Genomic DNA, 23,990 nt, shown 5'->3' with positions numbered 1-23,990 from the left:
TTCATTTATTAGTAGAATTAATGAATTGTTCGCATCTGAACGCCAAAATTTGGCCTTATAGGTATTACAGACGGCAAAACAGTTACCTCGTTATGCATCTCTAATAGGAAAGTTGCCTGATTTGGTGTATTTAGTCTGAAGTTAGTTTTACAAATAGTAGGAAATACATGCTAATGTTTTCGCTTTTTTCCTTATGATTTATCAAGTAAAAATGATATTTTAGAATATGATTTCATCTGTCAACACTCGTTTGCACAATATTGATGCGTATTTTGTTTGCATTTCACTTTTATTTTGAATAATATAGGAGGAACTGAACATAACTAAGTTTAGACTAGATTTCTTCCTACTGAAACGGGCCTCGCTGGCCCTCTAGAGGGCTTAGCTGGCCCCAGGTTTATGCCGTTGTGAACCCGGCTAATGACATGCAAGAATACAGCATTTATCTTGCTATTATTCTCATTAAGTGGTATCCTCAGTACCACAACAGATACCTATAGCATTGTTGTACTTTACCTTCACTACATTTGATAACAATTCACAATTTTTAAACGTCAAGAATACAAAAACTGAAGCAACAGGTAAAAACCATATCAGTAGGCGGAACTATGGTCAAGCGTACCCATTTTCGGGAACGCATTTTCGTTCCCATGTTTGGGAACGATAAACCCAAATATGGGAACGCCATGTAGGCATTATTTAAAACAAGAAAAAGAACCGTTAAATGACGTCCAAAAAATATAAAACGATCGTGAACCGCCTGATAGTTGTCTCAATATTGTTGGGAAAGAGTTTGATATTGTAAGGCCCATCGTAGTTTCAAATCGTTCCCCTATTTCTAAAGCAGTCCATCACCCGGGCCGCGAGCCCAAATTTGGGAACGCTCTCGTACACTGGCGCTGCAAGCGTTCCTTATTATGGGAACGGCGTACCCAAAATTGGGAACGATTTCACCGACGCCTTTCAGGGGCTCTTTTCATTAACAAGCATCACGTCCAACGCCGCAAATTATTGTTAACGCAACAATCATCAGATGACCTTTCCGGCAAGACCGTTGCATGTTTCGCCCGGTCTTCTGCGCTTTTATTTCCGTCGATCTCGCAGCGGACACGCCCCCCTCTGCAGAATTACGTAATCCACAACGCTCAGCGATGTTCAACAAGGTCTTCCATACTTATATCCACCGTCCGCGCCGAGGGTGGAGACATGTCAAGCACCTGTCTGCTAATCACCGAGAGTTGACGAGCACAAGAAGTATCCAAAAATGGGAACGCTGAATATGTTACACCCTCAAAACACCTAGTCCCAATGAAAATCTAGTTTTTTCCTTTCTTAATGAGTGTAAGTGGCAAAAGGCCTGGTAGGATGGGCACGAGGAATGATCGAAATCAGCATAAAAATTATAAATAAGCCACACAGAGCGACCTATATCAGAGAAATTCCTCCCAAACGATCATGCTTAGAAACGCCGAAGACAAAAACCACGCTCATGACGCTGCTTATAAAACAACGCTAAACAGCTAGCATCCAAATAAAATATGTCTTTCAGGGCTGATAAAATATAGCTGAATGATTTTAAACCACTGAAACTGAGTTTACAACAGTAGTTCGGTAAAATCACTGACGTTCCACGCGGTCGATCGCCCCGACACCAAAAGTCAACAATATTACCTCGGGACTGTTCGCGTGTTCGCTTGCATATGTCAGCATCTGGTGTCGCTAGAATGAAACTTCATAACCAGGCGAAAATTATTATACTTGACCTCAAACTGTAAAAAATGCTTCATTTTCCTTAAAATTGCATGTTAAATGTCGTATAACCCATATTTCCACCATTCTGTCATTTTTAAAAAATCATTAAAAATATCATTCCACGGCCAATTTCCTTGTTCCACGGTCAGATTAAAGATAACTTTATGGAGATTTAGTAGATACTTAAATCAGCGTGCACTTTTTTGAGACGTGATGCACTTTTGAGTTTTAGTGGGCGAACGGCCGAAAAATTGTCTTCCGTTCTCATAAATGGGAACGCCCGTTCCCATATTTGGGAACTCCGTTCCCAAAAATGGGAACGTTCCTATATTTGGGTACTCATGACCATAGTTCCGCCTACTGATATAATAAATATAAAAGCACTACAACAATGATAATTAGGGGTTTGAAAATTTCATTTTGCCATTTTACACAAATACTGATTGTTTAGTATGCGATTCATGTTACAAAAATAACATACAGTGTGATTTCCTCAAAACAGCTTTTACGTGATGGACAGTGCCTCTGTCTTTTTCCCATTCACAAGGCCAAAGGGACAATTTCTCAGTTTTGAGGTAACACTTTTTGCAAACCTACCACATTTTTCTACCTTTTTAAACAAAAATCTCACCGTCATGGGCCTTTTTTCAACCGTAACGATACATTTGAAGTCAAAAGTGTACCCAAATGAATCAAAAAATTGATTCTATGCCCATATTTGGTCATGGCTCCTCCCACCAGAATCAAATTATTGATGCCTCCATATTTTGATTCCAAAAGTCTAGTTTGCCCAACTGACCTACAAACCTACAACCTACAACCTACAAACCTGCAACCTACAACCTAAAACCTACAAACCTACCAACCTAAAACCTAAAACCTACAAACCTACAACCTAACCTAACCTAAAACCCACAAACCTACAACCTAACCTAACCTAACCTAAAACCTAAATTTTTTGCTGTTACATATTTGTATCAACAGCGTCACAATTGTCCACTCGGACCTATTATATACTAATACCATTATTTGTACAAAATTTCCAAGGGTGTTAATGCATGAATAAATAAACAAGAATAATTAATAAGCTAAGATAAGTATTTTTCAATTAAGAAATTTAAATGCAAAGCACATGGTGCCTGGTGGCTGGTGGTGCCAGTTTTTACCCATTATCCATGAAAAGCCTAAGGAATATCCCCCAATGGAGAAAAAAGGGGCTGCCAGATGCCGGCTGTCTGAACGCATGCTTTATCAGCATGCTGCTGATTTTCTCATAAGTCATATGTGGCAGCTCATTGCTGGCATTTCAATGGTGTCACTGATTAACCACACAGCACACAGTTCACATGATTTTGATTTTTGATTTTTGAAAAGTTGAAATTGACAGCAAGCTGGCAGCATAATGCTGAAAAAGAGTGAACAAGTAGCTCCCTGGTCTGCCCAACAAAGCTATAAAACTTAAAAGAATGCCCAACAAAATCTGAGATATCAGTGGTTTGAGCCTGGTCCCTAGAGCTGGTCAATTCAGATTGAAGATTTTGCATTTTAATGTCAAATTTTAATAATCCTCTGGTTCCTATGATTGATATTGATAAAATTATAAATGTTAAGCTAACTATCAATTATGGCAGTTTTGACTAGATTTTGTGGTGGCTAGTCTGCCTGGTCAAGCAGTTGGTGTGTATTTGTATTTTGTGGTGGAATTCTGCAGCCACTGCAAACATAGCTATCCCTTTCTTTTGCAATTCAACCAAAAATAGTTCAATAATGATACCTTTTTGAAGTAGCCTTGTAGTTTGCTGCTATTTTGAGTATTTCATATTGAGATAAGTGATAACAACATACCTTGGGCTAGCGATTGCTACTACTTTAACACTTATTGAAAAGTGAAGGATCCTGAGCTTGAAGTTCCTAGTGTTCATAGTCTGTTGGAAAGCCTTCTCTTGTTTTCTACAGATTGTGATGCTGACACTGATATTACATGATGAGACCAAATTCATTGGTCGCTAGCTGTGTCACTGCTGCCGGAACTCTGATTTTTATCAAGGACCTGGGGTGACCAGGGCTGAGCAAACATCTAAGTCATTTTATTGGAAGGGGGGTTTGATTTGAAATGGATGTCTGTTGTTGAGGTAGGTTCAGCTTCCTGATCGATTTTTGAAGTTGGAGTCAGACTTCAGAGGGCTCTTGCTTTGCTATAGATGCAAGTTGGATATGCAGCTCTTGAAAAACTACGCCTCTGAATTCTAATGCCAAGATCTCGACAACCGCCAAGATCTCGACGTCATGCTTCTGTCCGAAACTTGGCTACGACCGAGCACACCCAATCGCCTCCTGGTCATCCCTGGCTACTCCATCAGCCGGGTGGACCGACCTGACGGCCGAGGCTTTGGTGGCGTCGCCATCATCACCAAAGCGGACCTTACGCCTGTAGCACTGAAGCCACCAAGCTCGCAGTGCCCGGACAGTCTTCTGGAATCGCAGTGGGCATTGTTGAAATTACCAAAAAATCGCAATCTGATTGTCTGCTCGGTGTACCGACCGCCGCGTTATTCCGCGACCGCACTGCGTGCGGATTTTACAGACTTGGAAACCCAGCTTCAGCGTGTCCTTATCGACCACCCCAACGTCCCGTTTGTTATATGCGGCGATCTGAATTGTGACTTGTTAAAGAGCGCTAGCTCTCCCGCCCGTCAACACATCAGCGAGTTCCTCTCTGACTACTCCCTGGATCAACTCGTGACAACATCAACATTCACTACCGGTTCTCTCTTGGACGTGTGTATTGTACAAAACCGAAAATTTGTGCGTTCTTATAGCGTAGTCCATTGCCATTTCAGCCCACACAAACTCATCCACGTGACCGTCGACGTGCCTAAGCAGCGCCTAAAACCAACTGTCATCCAATCTAGATCACTTAACCAAGTGGACGTTCACTCTATCAACCAAGAGCTGCTGAGTGTCGATTGGCAGGAAGTTTATAACTCGACGTCTGTTGCTGACAAGTGGCAGGTCTTTTTAGACAACTTTCTACCTGTCTTCGACGACCATGCCCCCCTCAAAAATGTGCTGATAAGAAATCCTACAGCGCCCCCTGTATCTGCCGCCACCCGCGACATTATGTCCAGGCGTCGCTCCGCGTTACGTCGGCTAGGCCGCGAGTCTCCCGAGTATAAGGCTCTTAACCGCTCCGTCCGTGCCGCCTTACGCCGAGACCGCCGTCACGTCCTCCAAAACGAGATCAGCGAGCGTGGGGTAAACAAAGTCTGGCAAAGCATCAAATCAGTGATCGCTGGAAAGAAAGATGGTCCAAATATTCAGCCCGATCTATCTCCCGACGATCTGAACTCCTTCTTCGTCTCTGTCGGGCCCCGCATTGCCACCGAACTGAGTACCCAAAACAACGATACTGATCTAAATGTACGTCTACCCCGTGTCGGCGCATGCAGCTTTAGGCCGAGGGCCATCACTCTCGGGGAACTCGGACTCACAGTGTTCAGCATGCGAAACTCTGCCGCGCGTGGCACTGACGGTATATGCATCCGCATGTTAAAAGTATGCTTCCAAACTATTGGCGACATCATTTTACACATCATTAACGTCTCAATCACCCGTTCCGACATTCCTGACCCCTGGAAACACTCTATCGTTCAACCGATCTTCAAGTCGGGCAACCCATCTGACCCCAGCAATTTCAGACCGATCTCCCTAGTTCCCGTAATCATGAAAATCATCGAGCGTGTAATCCATCAGCAGCTCTATCACTATCTCACCCATAACCACCTTCTTTCGTCTACCCAACACGGATTCCGCCCCCGACACTCCACTGAGACTGCACTGCTGTCAGTCACAGATAGCATCCTTGCCGCCACCGATAGGGGTGAGATCTCAATGCTATGCCTCATAGACCTTAGCAAATGTTTTGACGTCATTGACCATGAACTCCTTGTCAAAAAGCTCCAAATCTACGGTATTGAGACCTCCTGGTTTTCGGCTTATCTTCAGGGACACACGCAGAGTGTATCCCTGAAAGACAAAACCGGCCGTAAGATAACCTCTCGACCGCTCCCAAACACCGTAGGAGTTTTCCAGGGTTCGGCTTTGGGTCCCCTCCTCTTCACTATATTCTCCAACGACCTCTCACTATTTGCCGGAGACGCCACCGCTTATCAGTACGCAGACGACACCCAGATATTGGTGAGCGGCCCACGCAACGACATCAGGAGTCTCATCTCGCGCATGGAGACATCGCTAGAGTCACTTAACGCATGGTTCTGCGCACACGCCCTGAAAGTCAACGCTTCTAAAACTCAACTGATGGTATTCGGTAGCCGACAAAACCTACGTAACCTGCCTCGCTTCAAAATCTCTTTCCGTGACGCTGAGCTCCTGCCGTGCGCGCAGGTGGGAAACCTGGGTGTTGTATTCGACGGCGCACTCACCTGGGAAGCACACGTGGCCGAGCTGAGCCGTCGCTGCATGGGCGTACTGATCGGCCTCTCCCACGCACGACACTGCCTCCCAGACGGTATCCTCAAAACGATCGTGACTGCACTCGTCATCTCGCGCGTCCAGTACTGCCTCACTGTATATGGAAATGGCTCCCAGAAAAACTTCGACCGACTTCAAAAAATTCTAAACTTTGCAGCACGGGTCATATTCGGCCGCCGGAAATTCGATCACGTCTCTGGCCTCCGCGATTCACTCGGATGGATGCCTCCGAAAGCTATGGCCGATGTTAAAACCATGGTAACTGCGCAGAAAATAATAAGCAACGGCGAGCCCGAAGCACTAGCTGCCATCTTCACGAATAACAGTGACGCGCGAGAGAGGTCCACCCGGCAGGACCACCTTTTCCACCTTCCACGCTCGCGGCTCGAGACTGGCAAGCGACGATTCGGCTACCGGGCCGCGGCGCTACTAAACAGTCTGCCTCCCGGTGTCATCGAACAGCGCCCCGCCCCATTCGCCCGTGCGGCCAAGGCTGCAGTCTGTCCGGCGATGGCGACCGCCCGACGATGACCCGTGTCAGGGGAAGGAGGTGCGACATCCGTGTGCGGTGTGCTGTCTGAATCGTCCGTTTGTATATAGAGAGAGCGAATGTCAAGCGATTGAATCTGTATGCCTGTGTTTCTTGTCCCCGCATGTTTTTGTTTGTGCCCGACTCAGACTCTGGACTGTAATCGCCACGCCCCGCGTGGATTGTCCATGAAGGTAATACAATACAATACAATACAATACAATGCCAACCACATTGCTCGGCGGACGGCGATGTGGGATCAAAGTACCGATAGGCGCTAAACATCCCGCCAGAGACGGTCCCTGCCCCTGGTCCCAGCGGATCGACTGCCAGCCCGGAAATTGACTTCCGATAGCGACCCGAGACGAAGGTGGTGTCATCCGATTCGTCGGTATTGTGGGCAATCAGATGTTCCCCCAGCGAACCGATCTTGTAATCCCAGTGATACCTACTGGCTTTCTCATTGCATGAAAATAAGTCCGCTCCACATACATTTACATTTTACCGGACGCTAGTGGAGCCTTTTTATCATATGTTGAAAGTCGATGGACAATTGACAAATGATAGCCGAACCGCCGCTTGCCCGTTTCCACCCGCGAACGCGGGAGATGGAAGAGGTGTCTTGTCTGGATCTTGCCTGGATTGTCTCTCGCGGATAGCCGGCTGTTAGCAACGAACAAGGCTGCTAGTTCCTTGGGTTCTCGGCGCTGTATGACCTTGTGTGCGATGACAAGGGTTTGGAAATCGGACATACCGCGCGGGGACAACATGATGCCATCTGGGAGACAGTGGCGCGCGTGTGAGAGACCAATCAACAGTCCGGCACACCGGCGGCAGATTTCGGAGACGTGTGCGTCTCATGACAGAGTGCAGTCGAAAGTGACGCCAAGGTTCTTCACCTGTGCGCACGGCTGCAACGCTGCATCACGGAATGGTACTCTAAAAATCTGGTAATTTACGTAGATTTTGACGACTGCCAAATACAATAAGCTGTGTTTTACTTGCGTTCACTTTAAGGGCGTTAGCGCAAAACCAGTCGTTGAGTGACGCGAGTGACGCGAACGAATCCTCCATGCGCGACATGAGAACTTCGAGATCCCGAGCTGGACCGCTAACCAATAATTGAGTGTCATCGGCATACTGAAACACTTCTGCGTCGCCCGCGTATAGCGACGAGCTATTAGAGAAAATGGTGAAAAGAAGCGGCCCTAACGCAGAGCCCTGGAAGATAGCCATGGTATTATAAAGAGGCCGAGACAGCACTTACGTCCAGATGCATCTTTCAAGATTTGCTCTGAGTGTGTCCATGTAGACACGCGGCGAACCAGGCAATTTCTAAGCCGTGCAACATCATTTTTTGCATCAGAAGATCTTGGTCAAAGACTGTTTAGATTGAATATCACCACTGCTTTCGCTTGCCCACGACACAGTGCCCTGTTTGGACTTTCGTGGCTGTGCCTTTTTGTAACGCAGTGCTAAGATCATCGGATTCAGGGTTCAGCTGTAAGTCGGAACTGTTTGCTTTCTCTCGCCATGGTTCGTGGAGTCTCGGGCAGGCGGGTGACGAGTGACGACTGGCGAGACGGTTGTATATAGACATTGTCGCACACAGCTGCATGTTTAACACGCGCAGTGGAAGGGTTGCGAGTAGTGATGTCAATTTCAGAAATTTTGGAAACCAATACCAAACCGATACCGACCAAAACCACTGAGAGTATACCAAAACCGAACCGATTTTCAGAAATAGGGGGAAATACCGACTAGATACCGAAATCAGGGAATTAATCAAACAAATGCTTCAAACTTTCTCAAGACATATGATAACCCTTGAAAGGTACCTAATACTTTGAAATAAGGTAACAAAAACAAATCAGGCAATCTGTTAGTTATTTGCATTGCAAAAAAAACATTTATAACTTATTTTGTAACTATTAACAAATATTCAGGCCAGTTATTTTACTGGAATGTGGATTCAAGTCAACTGCATGAGGTGTTAGGAAAATAATTTGAACCCTGAATCTTGTCCATGCCTGAACCATCAAACCTTCTTTCAATTCAAGTCATTCATTTCGAGTCCGGTCAAGACAGGGTTAAGTGTGTTATCATGATCCAAAAGTGGTGACCCAATTGACAATGATGGGCTACACTTTGGGCTGGCTACACCATTAATGTAAACAAAGCCCATGATACCTACAGTTAAACCCAAGTAGCATGGTGATTGGTGACGATACTGACGCAGCCAATTTTTCTTCATAAACAAATGTGTAACACAACAAAACTTGATAAATAATTACTTACGAGGCACACTGATAGATAGCAGACACCACTGTAATGATATCGCGATGAAATCTAAGTAAAATGTCCATAATTTTACGGAAGCATTGACAGACGTCACGTGTCATCTCTTCCATAATGGCGGCCTTACAGGCGGCGGCCATTTGCATTAAACTTTATAAAATAAAGTTTTTCTTTTCGTTTTTGCATAAGTCCACTTAAATCAAAATTCCTTGTTTAAATTTTGACATCTTAAAATTAATTCAAGAAAGTTGTAGGCCGCTTTTGCTGAAACATGAAGCACCAGAAAAACATAGTTGTTCAATTATTTTCAATTAATTATTGAGCTATATCGGTTCCTCAACCTGGCGCAGCTGCGACATTGAAATGTTTTTAGATGTGTTCAGTTTGGAAACTGCTGTGTGCGAGTCAAGCCAAAAGCCAATCATATTTTATAAGTGCTTATGATAAAATTGCTAGCGATCTGTATCTGTTGAGAGAGCAGGAAAGAGAACACTAATTGAAGAAAATAAATTATCCACAGGATCATGACAGCATCGCTCACTACAAGGCTTTTTGAAGTTCAGCGAAGTTGAAGATTTGTGGGGTGATGCGGGTGACGATGAAGTGACAAATGCTGCCTCAAATATTTGATGATAATGGTGAAGCTAGTGCTGTATTAAACAGGGTTTTGGATAATGTAATTGCATTGCAGTAAAATGGAGAGGAAGACAAGGTCAAGATCAATCACAGACTCCTCAAAACAAAGTCAAATTTGTTGCTAATAAATGCTTTGGAAATTTTGAGAAAGGTAGTTTAAGTATGTTTTCCAGCATACAGTGAGTTAAACATTAATTCATGTTTATGTCTTGCACATTGGCTTTCTTTGTAGGATAATTATCCTCATGGTATTGGAATTTACTAACACTGATAAGTTGCCATTTAACATTGGTAGACTGAATGTATTTGATATTACAGTTGATGTGATTGCCCATTTGTTAGGACATCATGCATTTGGGAGAAATGTGTCATGATTGCCATTTTTCTTCATCCAGTGTCATTTAGGAAAATCAAATTTAAGTTCAGAAGGTTTATCAAAAATGCTTTCAAATATTTTATGACAGTAGTTGATTTTCATGATACCGACAAAATACCAAATGCTTTTGGTATATAATACCGAATACCGAATCGGTATTGGTTCGGTATCGGTATACCGAAATTTTGGTAACCGATTGACACCACTAGTTGCGAGTACTACGCCCAGTGGAAGGGGGGGGGGGGCGGATGTCGCCCCCCCCTAAGATCTCAGCTCCCACTGGAGCTAGAAAGACGAAATTTGGAGGGTAGGTGGGGGCCATGGGGAACTCTGTTGTGTGTGAATTTCATGACACTAGGTCAATATCTTCAAGGTCAAATGAGGTCAAATGTGGTCAAATCTGCCATATTAGCGACTTTTTTGCGTTTACACGCCGATAACTCAAAAAGTTACCGGCCGATTTTTTTAAAACTTTCACTATACGAAAGAACAAACATTTGTGAGTATGTATGGTGAATTTCTAGATAATCCAACAATAAATATGGCAGTTAGAAGCCTGCTAAGGGTGAGATGTCGCCGGCTGAAGCGGCATCGGCCGACGCGGGAAACGCGGCAATCACAATTTTGTGTTTACAGTCCAGGGTTGTGCTTGACTCATGAGTCGAGTCAGAGATTTGACTCAACTCTGACTCAGATGAGTCAGGTTTGAGTCGAGTCGGATAAAATGTTGAGCTGTTGAGTTGAGTCAGAGTTGAGTCAGACAAAAATATTAAGGTGTTGAGTTGAGTCAGAGTTGAGTCAGTAAAATAACTTTTGACATTGAGTTGAGTCAAAAACATTTAGGAACATGAGTCAGCTGACTCATCTTTCTAGAAACAATATATAAGCTTTTCAATCTCCCCCCGCTTAACAACTTAGGCCTGGCCCTGCTGCCGGATTTTTTTTTCACCCCCGCCCCCCGCTCAACAACTTTTTTATCTGAGTCAATTTTGAGTCAACACACTTGACTCAACAAAAAAAATTGAGTCAAGTTTGAGTCAACTAACATTTTCATTGAGCCGCTTGAGTCATGAGTCGAGTCAAGGGAAAAATCAGCTCCTTGTTTGAGTCAGAGTTGAGTCAGGGCTTTCTGAAGTTGAATGATGAGTCGAGTCGGCAAATTTTTTTGAGTCGAGCACAACCCTGGTTTACACACTCATAACTCAAGTTGTTACCGGCCGATTTTCAAAAAATTTTGACCATATGATTGCCTGTACATTTCTCAGTCTTCTCACCGAATTTGACGCGAATCTAATATCATCAGCGGTAAGGAGCGCGATGTAAAGACGGAACCGTCCCGCCCCGGCAGTCTACACTCTACAATTCAGGCGGCGCGTAACGGCTAGCGCCGGCCGCCGCGCCGCCGCGCCGCGGCGGCGGCAGGATGTTTGACTTTACACCGCTATTACTAGAAAAGTTGTGAACCGATTTTCTTACTTCTTGCACGAGAAGATCCGCAATTCAATTCTGGACAGGTAGCCGAAATTTCACATTGATACTATGCTTGCGGCGCGAGTTATTGGCGAAAAACAGGAGGGGTGGGCGAAATCCGCCCCCCCCCTTCCACTGCGCGTGTTAACTTTTTGAATAGTCTCTAACTGTGTAATAGTATACAGTTAAAACTTAAAATTGTTCGCAATGTGAAGCACTCTCGTCTTTCTCTCCCCTTTCCATCTCTTTCTCTCCATCTTCTTCTCTCCCTTTTCTTCCTTCCCTCTCCAAAACTCACAACTAACTTGCACGATATCGTACAGTGTCGGGCCGCGCCCTCCCGTCGGTAGCGGGTCCCGACTTTCCTCGTGCCTTCATGACTGGCCCGGTGCACGGCTGGGGCAGACTGGGACCGGATCTGTGCTCGAATAACCCCACGTCGACCGTCCGCCGCCGAACCGTGTCGGCTCGGCTGGCTCGGTATTGTCCAGCGTGCATGACCTGGTGGTCCGTGCTATGGTGTGCTTCATATTTGACGGCCATTGCGGCACGTATGGAGGACAGGCACGTGCGACCTCGTCAGCATTCCGACGATTTGGATACTTTGAATCTGACCGGGTCTTTACTGTTATTTTGCTTTTTATTTATTTATTTTTGTTTTTGTTTACCAATGCACTATGGCTTGCTGCAGCGGATCGTTTATCATTTGTGTCGTTTTTATTGCGGATCAGTATGTGAAATCACTGTATAAAAATACAGTTCCTTGTACTGCTAGCCTACCGATATTGCAGTCTCAGGGCCTCGGAGGTAGAATTCCGTGAAAACCCCACTCCAGCTGGGTTGATATTCTCGGCCAGAGTGCAATCTGCCTATTTCTGTCCGAGTGAAGACCGACATTTCAACTGTGTGGTCGATACCAACGACATCGCGTCAGCTAAAATTACATTCCGAACAGTAAAGCTGACGATTTTTCAGTTTTGTCCAATCTGTCATTCAAGTGGCTTTTGAGACTGAGTGAAGGCGTGCAGCACGATTGTACTCGGCGTTATTGCCTTTTTCCTTCTGCATTTGATTGCCAGGCAACAGTTTACAGTTATGTGTAGGTTGGCTACGAAAGGCCTCATATAACAATAGCGGACAAACATGTCTGTTCAAGGACGACTGATAAATCCATCAGTCACAGTATAACACACTGTCCATATAAGTAGCTCCACTAGTATGCACCTAACAGCCCCTTTCTTTCCGCAGATTGTCCGTCTCGCCATGACGTTTCGGCGGTCGCCACCGCTGCTGGGACATTCACCACTTCTGCTGGTGCTGCTATTGCTCCCTCTGTCCAGTCAGCTGGCTGCCTCATCCGACCCTCTCCCGTCCGACCTCGCCGGCCTGTCCGAGCTGTTGACGGCACGGTACGCCCCCAACTCTACCTGGACAGAGTCGGCCGTGACGCGTCTGGCGACCGCCGTCCAGCGTGCTGTCACCTGTGACGCTGCGTCCTGCGGCTCCCCGCCCACCGGCTGTGTGCCGGCGCAGAGCCTGTTGGACGGACTCGGACCCGAGGCGGTCACCCTGGAGCGGCTATGTCCGGTGGTGTTACACCAGGCGCAGCAGCCGGGATGTCTGGCGCGGCTGGCGAAGCGCGAGGCGCCCGCCAAGCGCAGCCGTCCGTCGCCGGCGGAGGTCTGGGGATATGGTGTGCTGTTCGTCACCGTCATCAGCTTGTCGTCCATCTTTGCCGTGCTGCTGCTGCCGCTGCTGGGGCGCGTCAACTTTGAGCGGCTGATGCCGGGCCTGATCGGACTGGCGGTCGGTTCGCTGTCGTCCAGTGCGCTCTTCCATCTCATACCGCAGGTCAGTGAGCTCTCCGACTGATTCCGGTGGACTGTGTGTCAACGAGACATCAGGGCACATGAAAAAAATCATGATACTGTGGAGGCAGCTCTTTGGCACAGGTAGACACTATTTTTTAAAACTCGATGTAGTTGTGGTGTTCCCAAATTGTATCACCCTGTGTAATTGCATCAGCCAGGTTGTTTCCGCGGCGCATTACGTGATAGCCGATCACCGAGTATGACCTCAGCCGGGAGCTGAGACGAAAAGGATCAACCGGCGTCGGCCAACAAACACGTATAGCCTTTGACAATCGGCCTGACTCCGCTCAGAAGTGTTTCGTTGGTTATCTACAGTCACCACTGTATTTCTCTCCCCCGTTTGCAGGCGTTTGGAATGGTGGTAGAGGGTGCCGGCCACGGGTACCTGAACACGTCACTCTGTGTGCTGGCCGGAGCCTGGTTCTTCTTCATGATAGAGAGGCTGATGAAGATAACGCTCGACTTCAAAAAGGTAAACTGCTTAGAGTCGATGCCTAAGTCACATCGAGTAAAACAAAATTGCTGGCTTTTTGTGTTACAAAATTATTGAATTCAATATCCATCGTTTTTTTTTTCAAAACATATGCTGTTCGATTGAAGTTCCATCTTTATGTTATGTGGCCTGCGCTAGCTGATATTATGCGGAGCACGTCATCTCAGCTACCCACTCAGCGCCGATCCAGCTTCTCCTTCTTTCTCCCCACTGACCCCTCTCTCCCGTCCAGCGCCGGTCGTCTGCTGATGGGGACGAACCTCGCCTGGACTCAGTACTGGAGTCGCCCGGGACGCGCGGGCCGTGCAGCAGTCCTTCCAGCAGCACTGTGGGCGACCCGTCCACCGGCTGTGGCGGTGTGGTGCTGCCCAGCTCCCGGGACGTCAAAGCCACGCACCTGGAGCCCGTGAGGGCCATGTTCGGACAGGTTGAGGAGGTAAGTGATGCGCGGCGATCGGTGGCTTGAATGAGGACGACTTTGAAAGGGGGGGGGGGGCAGGAGGTGTAAGGGAGGGATTGGGGTGGATGTTAATGTAATACCACAGGCTGTGGACACTTGGCTGACTGTTTCAACAGCATCGTCTGGTAAGGCGGCCAAGCTCCATTATGTTTGCTGACTTTCCAAAGCTACAATAGCTGTCCACGGATCACTAAACACCTGGGTGGAAACACCAGTAGTAATGGTAGCGATAACTAACGACAAAACAATCATCGAATGGAACTTTTTGGTGCTCATTCCGTCTAATACCGCCAGGTAACTATAAGCCACCATTCCACCGGTGCCTCTCGCTGGCCCACTACCATCACATTCCCGCAGCTGCCGGCACAGCCCAATCAGCCCCTCCGTCGCTGCAGTGAGCCATATGGCCCGGCTCTCACGGGTGCCTTATCGCGTCCTTGCAGTGCCTGGCTGGGAGCGGGACCGACCGCACCCCCGGGTGGATGTAACGGGATGGACGGTCCCTGAAATGACGCGGTTTGCAGCGGGTGGGACCGCGTATGGTTTTGAGTAGTTCCGTCATACGGTTTATAGTGGGAGGTGTATGCAAATGATAACTCATCTATCCGCTTTGCTTCAGTGGGTTTAGTCGAAATAAATCATCGACCTCTGGAACTTTTCCTAGATAGCTAATTAAGTATTAAATGATTGTGCTGTCGTAATATCACGGCAAAATTTACTGTTAGTCATATTTGATTTTGTTCCGTTTTCTCAAACGATGATTGGTCGGGTATCGACATACAGTTATACCGTCGTTATTTTCTGCAGCTTTCTATAATTCATTTGCATGTTACCAGAATGGCCAGCTCCCTCCCCTAACTTCACAGTGTCGTTTATCCGAGTGCAATCACACACTTTCGGGTGAGTGATACCCTGCATACCCGTATACAAACATCTCTCTCGCTCTCCCCCAGAAACCCCACAGCCACCACCACCACGACCACGAGCTGGCGCTGCGCCGCGGCTCAGGGGTCGCCAGCGAGATCGCCATCGTCGCCTGGATGATCATCTTCGGCGACGGCTTCCACAACTTCCTCGACGGCCTGAGCATCGGCGCCGCCTTCAGCGAGAACATCCTGACCGGCATCAGCATCAGCCTGGCCGTCCTCTGCGAGGAGCTGCCGCACGAGCTCGGTGGGTAGGGGCACAGCGGTGGAGGCCGAGGAGGAAGGTGGATCGCAGGGACTTGGACAGGGTGGCAATGTTGGGTTGGATGTGCGTAGCTTGAGTGCTAGAGGCGGTTATGTTTGTAGTGTGATATTCTTAGCACAGGGTTGTCGTGAGTGCTGATAAAAAGTATCGATTCATTTCCAGTTATGGTTCATGTGAGGCTTTCCTTATCCAGAGCTGTTTCTCTTTCCATTGTATCATGTCGACAATCTCGAACAATAGTCCTACACATTTTGTTTTATATCACGCGATGGGTATCACAACTCAAATTTTAACGTTGGCGGCAACAGGCTGCCACAGCCGGCAACCCTGCTGCCTAAGACTGACGCCTAAGTCTGACGCCTAAGTTTAACGCCTAAGTCTGACGGTGTGAAGGCGGTCATATCACTCAGGCGACCCTGGAGTATGTCACTGTCAGGTTTTCTCCGCCAGCTGATTCACGGAAGATCTGGAATATGTCTAACCTAAGCCGCACGCATCCGTGCAGAACCGATATGATTCACTTATATAAACACTTGCTGCTGCCTGGTTACCGTATCTTGCGGGTGTAGGTTGTTGTTATAAGGGAGCTGAGGAGGGGCGTGGGCCGTGGTAGACTGTTGGTAATATATTTTATCATTAGTGCACCGCCATAAACAGACACGTCACCGCTGAACCTATTGTCAGTGTCCTTTGTTTGTTATTCTGCGCTGCTGGTCGGAGCTGGTTGTGCACTGTGCAGCTACCATATGCTACTTGCCCGTGTGGCGTATTACTAATAACCAATGGTCTGAGCTGTGTAAGCTGAGAGACGCCGCTTGACCATGCTAGGAAGGATATTGTCCCGATTTAGAATAGACACTTTCTCCAGCAACGGGGTAGTATCAGGCTATCCCACGTATCTCTCACGTGGCATTCAGTTTTTGCGTATTGCCGTGTTTGTCAAACAGGTGACGTCAGCGGTCGTGATCCTACACGTTTCTCAATATTGGATATACAAATGAACACGTCTTAATTTTCCACCTCCCACTCTACAGACTCCGTGCGTCGCGTGTTTACGCGGGCGTCATGCTCATTTACTGTATCTCCAGCCGATAGTCTTTCGTCTCTACTTACGCAACGTCAACACATCTCCAAAATAAACCATAGTGAATGACGTCATAGTTCTGGCAACTTCTCACCATTACCTACGCCTTCTTACAGCTCTCTCCCACCAGGTTCTCATCCTCTCTGTCTCGCAATAGTGTCCACTCTCCCTCTCTCACTGACCTCTGTCCTCTCTCCGCAGGTGACTTCGCCGTGCTTCTGGACGCCGGCATGACGGTACGTCAGGCGGTGGTGTACAACTTCCTCTCGGCGTGCACCTGCTACCTTGGCCTGGTGCTCGGGGTACTGATCGGCGACTTCACAGAGTCGACCAGCTTCGTGTTCGCCCTGGCAGCCGGCATGTTCCTCTACATAGCGCTGGTGGATATGGTGAGTGCAGCTCGGCTCGACGGGGTAAGGATGGAAGGAGAAAGAGGGGTTACATATCTACTGGTAGATTTGAATGGTGTAGGAAATGGGGAGAGGCCATCTTATTTTAGCCAGGACGTCATGGTATGGCGAATGGAACGGGTAGTGCCTGAATGTAAGGTTATGGTTTGTATGCGAGTTAGATTGAGAGCAGCGGAAGCCCATCAGGTACATCTCTAAAGTTATTTCATAATATAACTGATGGGAAGAGTAGAATTAGTGGCTGTGAGCCGATATCGTAGTATCTGGGAAGTTAAAACTCGTTAAATGTGGCACTGTGATGGGTTTATTTGTGGCTTCTGTGTCGCGACTGGCGTGAGTGATTGGATTTCGGCCGGGTGCTATTTTGGTGGTCTCCCGGGGGCATTGAATGGAAGTCATACGGTAATTAAAGGTAGTGTGCCAGCTTTCTTGGACCATATGGAGTTAATGACCCGGATAAGGAGAACCGGATTTTTAGAACTTATCCATACCTTCAAAACTCATGGAAACGTCTTAAATTCTTCAAATTTTGAGTACCCCAGTGCGAAATTCGCCCCGACGGGTTGTCGGTCGTACCCCAACCACATTCCACACCACTATGAACAATAAATGCACACACTAAAATCGCTATTACCGATAGGCTCATCCAATCAAGTTTCGATAAACCCGTTCATCATCATCTCCTGCGGTTTCGAACACGCCTGTTAGGTGGCTTCTGATGCTCGTCGAGGTCGGAATTTCCAAATACGCGTGGTGCGTCGGGCCGCGCGCTCTGACTTCGGCCAAGAAAAATGCGTCAGCTGATCATTGTCATTTCTGCCACTTGCGTGTGGTGTAATGGGGTCATAACTTAAGAGACGGCTGTTTCATATCAATTATTTTACATAAAATCATATTTCAAACCACAAATTAATGTTCGACAGCCAAATTTAAGAAACAATACCAATACAGGCTTACAGTTTAAGGCTCGACATTGTGTTGTCTACGATTAGACAGCTGATAACTCATTCCCGTAGGGGAGAGTGGGGTGGGTTGTATCAGTTTTTACTCCGAGACCCATAACCTCGTAACTATCCGTGATAAACTCATTATTTCCATACTATCCCCTTCCTTGATTCTTCTGCTTTTTTGTGCAAAATAACTTTTCCGCTACCTCTACCAGTTTTTCTTCTACGGTCTCCCGAATAGAACAATGTTTTTGATACAACTTGCCCCATGGCTTGGGTGAGTTGTATCACATGGTGGGGTAATTTGTATCACTATTTCACGTTTCAGGGAGAGTGCTTGCTACTGGTTTTGAACATAACAACAACATTAAATGGGGTTAATACAATGTATAGGTATGCTCAAAGGCTTCACTTTATTAGACCAAACTTAGGTCAATGCAATCCGAACGAAACATCAACAGACTAGACGCAAAAGTGGCCCGTTAAGAGCAAAGAAGTCAACACATTGTGCCGAAATGGAACGAGCATTGACTTGCTTCCTACAAACGCGAGCCAGGGCTTAGCTTTCGCTATCAAAAGCAACATAGCCATACATACATACATACATACATGTTACAACATACCCCACCCGGCTCTGATACAACATGTACCTAGCCGCGTTCTTGGAAAAAACATCCTCGTGCTAAAAAAACAGCGGACAGCTGGATAAATCCGTTTTCACTCACGCAGCCTTAGAACCTACCCTCACCACCGCCACGGATATCTTTCAAATTCGTGCACATCTAAATGCCCAGAACACACATTTTCTTGCAACTTATTTTTTTTAAATGACATTAAAAAAACATAAAATCGGCTCTCACCTCGAGACGCGTCCACTCAGCCACAAGACAGAACAGGGAAAGATGGCGCCCAGAAAACCTCGTCGGCTGGTCGTGTCGCGAGCGCCATCCATCGGATAAGTTTGGCACAATTCGCCCTGATACAACTTGGACATGATACAACTCTCCCCGCTCTCCCCTACGTCGTATGGTCGTAACACTATAATGACCTTTGCTTATTGTCACAAGTGCGCCGCATTCGCGATTGTTGCCCGACGCCTGTTTGCAGGTGAGCCCACTACAGTTGTTATACATATCTAAAAACCGATAAACTTTTAGGCGAAAAAGGCACTATTCCAGCCCCATTTTTGATTTTTTTTTGCGATATTAGGTAAAAACAGAAGCTTCTTATCCTAGGAAAAATAAAACGGGAAATCTTTCAAAGGTGGCACACTACCTTTAACTTACGGTGTCAGCCGCGCTGCGGGTCCGAGATGCGTCATGTGGCAGTGCTATATTTGAGCTACATTGGCAAAACATGTTTATTATTGTTTATTGTTTATTGAACACTTAAGAACTCATCCATACAACATGGCTATTCTTGAGTTGGTGTCATAGGAGGTGAAAAAAGCAAATACGAGGGGATGGTAAAAACATGGCACATAGATGGAATATGCTATCTGGCACCAATCATCATGATGTCCTTTAGCTGTTCTTCCCTACAATTACTTCACATCATTTTAATGTGTCATAGTTTCCCCTAGTTTCTGTCGTATTTGTCTCGAAGTATGCCCATCCGAGCCACATTGCCGCGTAACATGAGCATATTTGCCCTCCAGTCTTAATACCCCTGTCTCAAAGTCTAACCACTTCAGTCGGGCCTAGTCTGACCTCTCCATTCACCAAGTCACACCACCCGGCCCCATCGGCAGGTGCCTGAGATGAACGAGGCGGCCGAGAAGGCCAGCTCTATCAGCGTCTACCGCGGCCTGCGCGTGCTGCTCGCCCAGAACATCGGCATCCTACTGGGCGTGTTCTCCCTGTTCGCTCTCGCCTACTTCTCAGACAGCCTGACGATCGGCTGACCGCGGTGGGAACACGGCTTTAGCAATACGTCTCGGTGTGGAGGCAGCTTTAGTGGCACCGCCGGTGCCAGGCCGCGGCAGGCGGTCCTCTTCCCTGGCTGCCAAGCAGCCGAGGTTGTGAGTTACATGAGTTAAGACTTAAATGTCTCACATGACTGAGTTACTTATAGCAGCCGTAATGGTCACGTGTTTGTCGTGGGTCCAATAGCAGATCTAAGGGTTGATCTGGCATTTCTATGTACTTATCTTTGAATCCAGTTTACATTTCTGTATTAGTTTTTACCTTGTCACTTATTGAAGGAACTTATTGAGATTTTACCAAGCACGACATTTCAATAGTATTAATGGATGTTGAGATTTCCCGACGTACTTAATAGCGTGTTCCCGATTCCCATGTTTACATGAGGAACTATGCGTCGAATCTTCCACAGACTTACAACTGTAACATATTGTTACTGTAATATTTGTTATGCAGCAAGATGGCATGCCTTAGACTGCTACCTTACCCTGTGTAATTGTTGGCACCATATTCATCATTGCGAAGTCATTTCAATATCCATTTGTTATCCGTAGAGTACAAGTAATGGTTCAAAATAGCACCGATTTCCATTTTCAAACGTTGTTAAGGCCGGCTATTAAAACCATATCATGTGGCCTGAAGCCAGGTGTCTCACCTCACGGTGGCTATAAAAAAATGTTTGAAATTTCGGCACTGACTCGAGAATATTCCCTATTGAGTACTTAGGTTTGTGCTGAGTGCAGTTTTTCCACCAGCCTCCATTGAACCCACATCGGTGGGGCGCCTCAGAGTTGTTCTTCCACGAGTGTGCTGGTTTTGGGCAGTTGCCTAACCGTCCCACTGCCTAGCGGACTGTTCCCTGTAGGCTAGACGGCCTGGTGCTGTGGCAGGCGACCGGTGTCTGCCAGCCACGCTATTTGGACAGTAGGGCCCCAGCACTGAACAGGGTCAGGTCGAAATGTTTTCATTGTCAGAATATGACGTCAAAGTCTGTCGTGAAATCAGCTAGGCCTAGCCTCTTAGAGGAATAAATATGAATATTGTAATTAACAGGCATTTATCTTATATCTCTGATATCTCTTATATCTGGTATCAATGACATTGAACGCATGAATTCCGAAATCCAATTGTTTTCAATGGGCAGATCGACGAAGCCAGAGGCAACGCTCAGCATAGCTTGTCGTGTAGACCCTTTCCGATCGGGAAAATTCGTTCATGAAAAAGTCAAACTTGCATCCATCAATTTTGTCGTTGGTTAGCGTCGTGTTGTTCCAGACTAGCCTTGTTTAATAACGATAATGTAACTTTTGTACCGTCGTGGAATGATGTGTGTCTGATGGGTAGCTTGCCGCTACACTGTTATTCGGAGTTGATGCTGATTGACTGGATGAGATTTTCACGGGGAAATGTGGCAGCTCCCGCCTACCTTTGAGTTGCATGTTGTATGGCAGTAGGCAAATCATGAAGTCTGCACAGTGCAGATTATGTGTGAATAGTTTGTGCTGCTGCAACGTATGTTTTTTCGCCCTGTGGCCAGTTTTGTAAGATTATGTGACGTGAGTGATTGCGTTACGGGTATGCAGCTGGCCGTCGCGTGGAATTTCATATTATTTATACGCGTATTTGTGACACTGAAGTTCTCCTCTGTTGTGTTCGGAGTTATGTATATTTGCTCTGTTGGTTTTAGCAGCGCGGTATAGGAAAAGACGCGTCCTGGGTCTGAATGACGGATCTGAACCAATATGCACGGTGCAGTGAAGCCTGTGTTGACATCACCCGAGCTTGTTTGTGCTAAAACGTTTTGTTTTTAGTTTTCGATAGAAACTTTTTGTCGTTGTTAGCCTTTCATTTTGATCTAACAATTTTAGCTCTTTTTTGCGGATTGAATAGTTGGTGGATATCTGAAGAACGTCTCATTGTACTTTTTTACCAAAGTTACTAGTTTCGTTATGGTTTTGTAGTTATAAATGGACAAGTATTGTATCGAGAGTACATGAACCTCCAGGCTCCACGAATCAAACTATTAAAACAGTTACATTTAAGGCGTACCGGTTTCGTCTATTGACTTCTTCAGCGCCGTATGAAGGCGGCGCTGAAGAAGTCAATAGACGAAACCGGTACGCCTTAAATGTAACTGTTTTAATAGTTTGATTCGTGGAGCCTGGAGGTTCATGTACTCTCGATACAATTCGTTATGGTTTGTCTACGTTTTGAGGTTTTAGGACGAGGCGCAGGGCATGATCCAGCAAGATTACTTGACTACTATTATCCAGTATTCACTGGCTTTCTCTATTTTATGGTATCTGTATCTGACTTACACCAATGTTGTAGACGACTCGTTACCTCTTTTTTCCATCGATGTTTCGTTGCTGGCTGTCTTGGGCAGCAAACCATCAGTTGAATCTGCGGCGCATAACAAATCGTTCATTTTATTGTTGAGCAGTCGGTAATTTCATAATTCATATCATGATTCACACTGGCCTGACCGCTCTGTTTTGCGCCGAATGTGGGCATTCACGTCTTAGGGTGCGCGTGTTTCTTTTTGCGTTTGCTGTGCGGCGTGCGTGGGTATTGATCGGCATTGGTTGAGATTGAGAAATGCGTGCTGTGTTGAGGTTGTTAGCGATTTGAAATTGTTTACTTTTGGAAATCGATGTAATATAGTAGATCTCTGCAAGACGTCTCTGCATTGTGTGTTCGGATAGATATGTCCGAAGGTCCGAAGTTACAACTGGTTACAACAAATGTTTATGGTCGATCGATCTCTGCTATTTAGATGGCCAAGCTTTGTCGAGATGTCGAGGTTTGTCGTCGCCCGTAGTCACACTCGCCTTCCTTATTAGTCTGTTCCATGACTCCACTGACTCCGGCGCGATGGCGGTTCCAAGGTCGGAAGACGTGACCATCGACAACGATGTGACCATGTGACTTGGAAGGGCTTCGAGGAGACGCGAGATCAACAGGTGCCAGCGTCGAGCGAACGGGTTTCATAGGGCCTGTTCCAGCGCCTCCAGAAGAAATTCTTGACTGGAGGCTCTACCAGAGGTTTTACTGGAGGCGCTGGAACGCAATCTGGAGATTTCTGGAGATTGGCGTCATAGATACCAAAAGAATGACGATTGTTCTCTCTTGAAACGCAAAATTTGTTTTCAATTTTAGTTAAAAAGATAAATAAAATTATAGCAATGTAATTTTCTTTACATTCAAGTTGTAAAATAATCAGTCAAATGTCTTTTGTTTACATTCGTGATTGTCGCATGTGCACCATAATTGTAGACCAGAGCCTCCAGAGAAATTTGGACCTCTCAACTCTCTGGAGGCTACTGGAGGTTTCTGGAGCTTTGGCGAGAGCTTTCTGGAGCTTTCTGGAGGCGCTGGAACGCTCTCTGGAGGATTCTAGAGCTTTCTGGAGCTTTCTGGAGGTTTCTGGAGGCGCTGGAACAGGCCCATAGTAGGAGTGTTTGTAGGGGATCCCAGTCTGGGTCACAGTCGCCAGTCGGTGTTTATTAATTTAGTCCCACAACGGCTGCCAGGGGAGGATCATTCATCGCACTATTGTTTTTCATGATTTATGCATGCAATTTCACCAACCAAAGCGATTAATACATGTTATTTCACCAACCTAAAAAAAGAATCATCAAAGCGTTGCACAATTCAATCAAAACAAATCGTTCGTTCGAACTTCGAATGGCGGCATCAAGACAACTCGCTCCGGTGGCATTGCCTTCTTGATTCATTTGCAACTTTCATTCATTCAATCATTCATTCATTCATTCATTCATTCCCATTCGGGACTCATTCTGTACAACTATGCATTATGTGGTCTTGACTCATGACTCTAGAATGAGTAGAATCTTTGCGGCATTGAAGTCAACGTTGATACGATGACGTATCGTGACGTCAGAAGGATGTCAATTATAGAACAAATAAATCTGATATCATCAGCAAATCAATATTCAATCTTACTCTAACGAAGACTTTGATACAATGAATATTGCTTTTTATTTCAGTTCAAGTCTTTAACTGATATTTCTTGCCTTACTCTAATCTCATTTTGCGA

At 46.2% G+C, this 23,990-nt stretch overlaps 1 protein-coding gene across 4 annotated transcripts in view; it reads left to right on the top strand.

Annotated features, from left to right (window-relative positions):
- The window catches only part of LOC122384287 (metal cation symporter ZIP14-like), a 31,099-nt gene extending 9,367 nt beyond the window's left edge, over positions 1-21,732 (top strand). For 2 of the 4 annotated variants that reach the window (XM_043371562.1, XM_043371559.1), the window contains exons 2-7: positions 12,801-13,403; positions 13,770-13,895; positions 14,149-14,352; positions 15,330-15,549; positions 16,853-17,040; positions 19,759-21,732. In XM_043371562.1, coding sequence (XP_043227497.1) covers positions 12,816-13,403; positions 13,770-13,895; positions 14,149-14,352; positions 15,330-15,549; positions 16,853-17,040; positions 19,759-19,911 — 1,479 coding nt within the window. In that variant the 5' untranslated portion in view covers positions 12,801-12,815 and the 3' untranslated portion in view covers positions 19,912-21,732. Of the gene's footprint in view, positions 1-393; positions 582-9,833; positions 9,886-12,800; positions 13,404-13,769; positions 13,896-14,148; positions 14,353-15,329; positions 15,550-16,852; positions 17,041-19,758 lie in introns of those variants that run through there. The other 2 variants (XM_043371563.1, XM_043371561.1) reach the window with 2 other exon arrangements.
- The last annotated feature ends 2,258 nt before the right edge of the window (positions 21,733-23,990 follow it).

The sequence above is a fragment of the Amphibalanus amphitrite genome, unplaced genomic scaffold, assembly GCF_019059575.1.
Source record: "Amphibalanus amphitrite isolate SeventyFive unplaced genomic scaffold, NRLGWU_Aamphi_draft 000185F_arrow, whole genome shotgun sequence".
In the NCBI taxonomy this organism is placed as follows: Eukaryota; Metazoa; Arthropoda; class Thecostraca; order Balanomorpha; family Balanidae; genus Amphibalanus; species Amphibalanus amphitrite.
Note: the sequence above shows the minus strand (reverse complement) of the source record. Positions and strands in the feature narration are given on the sequence as shown.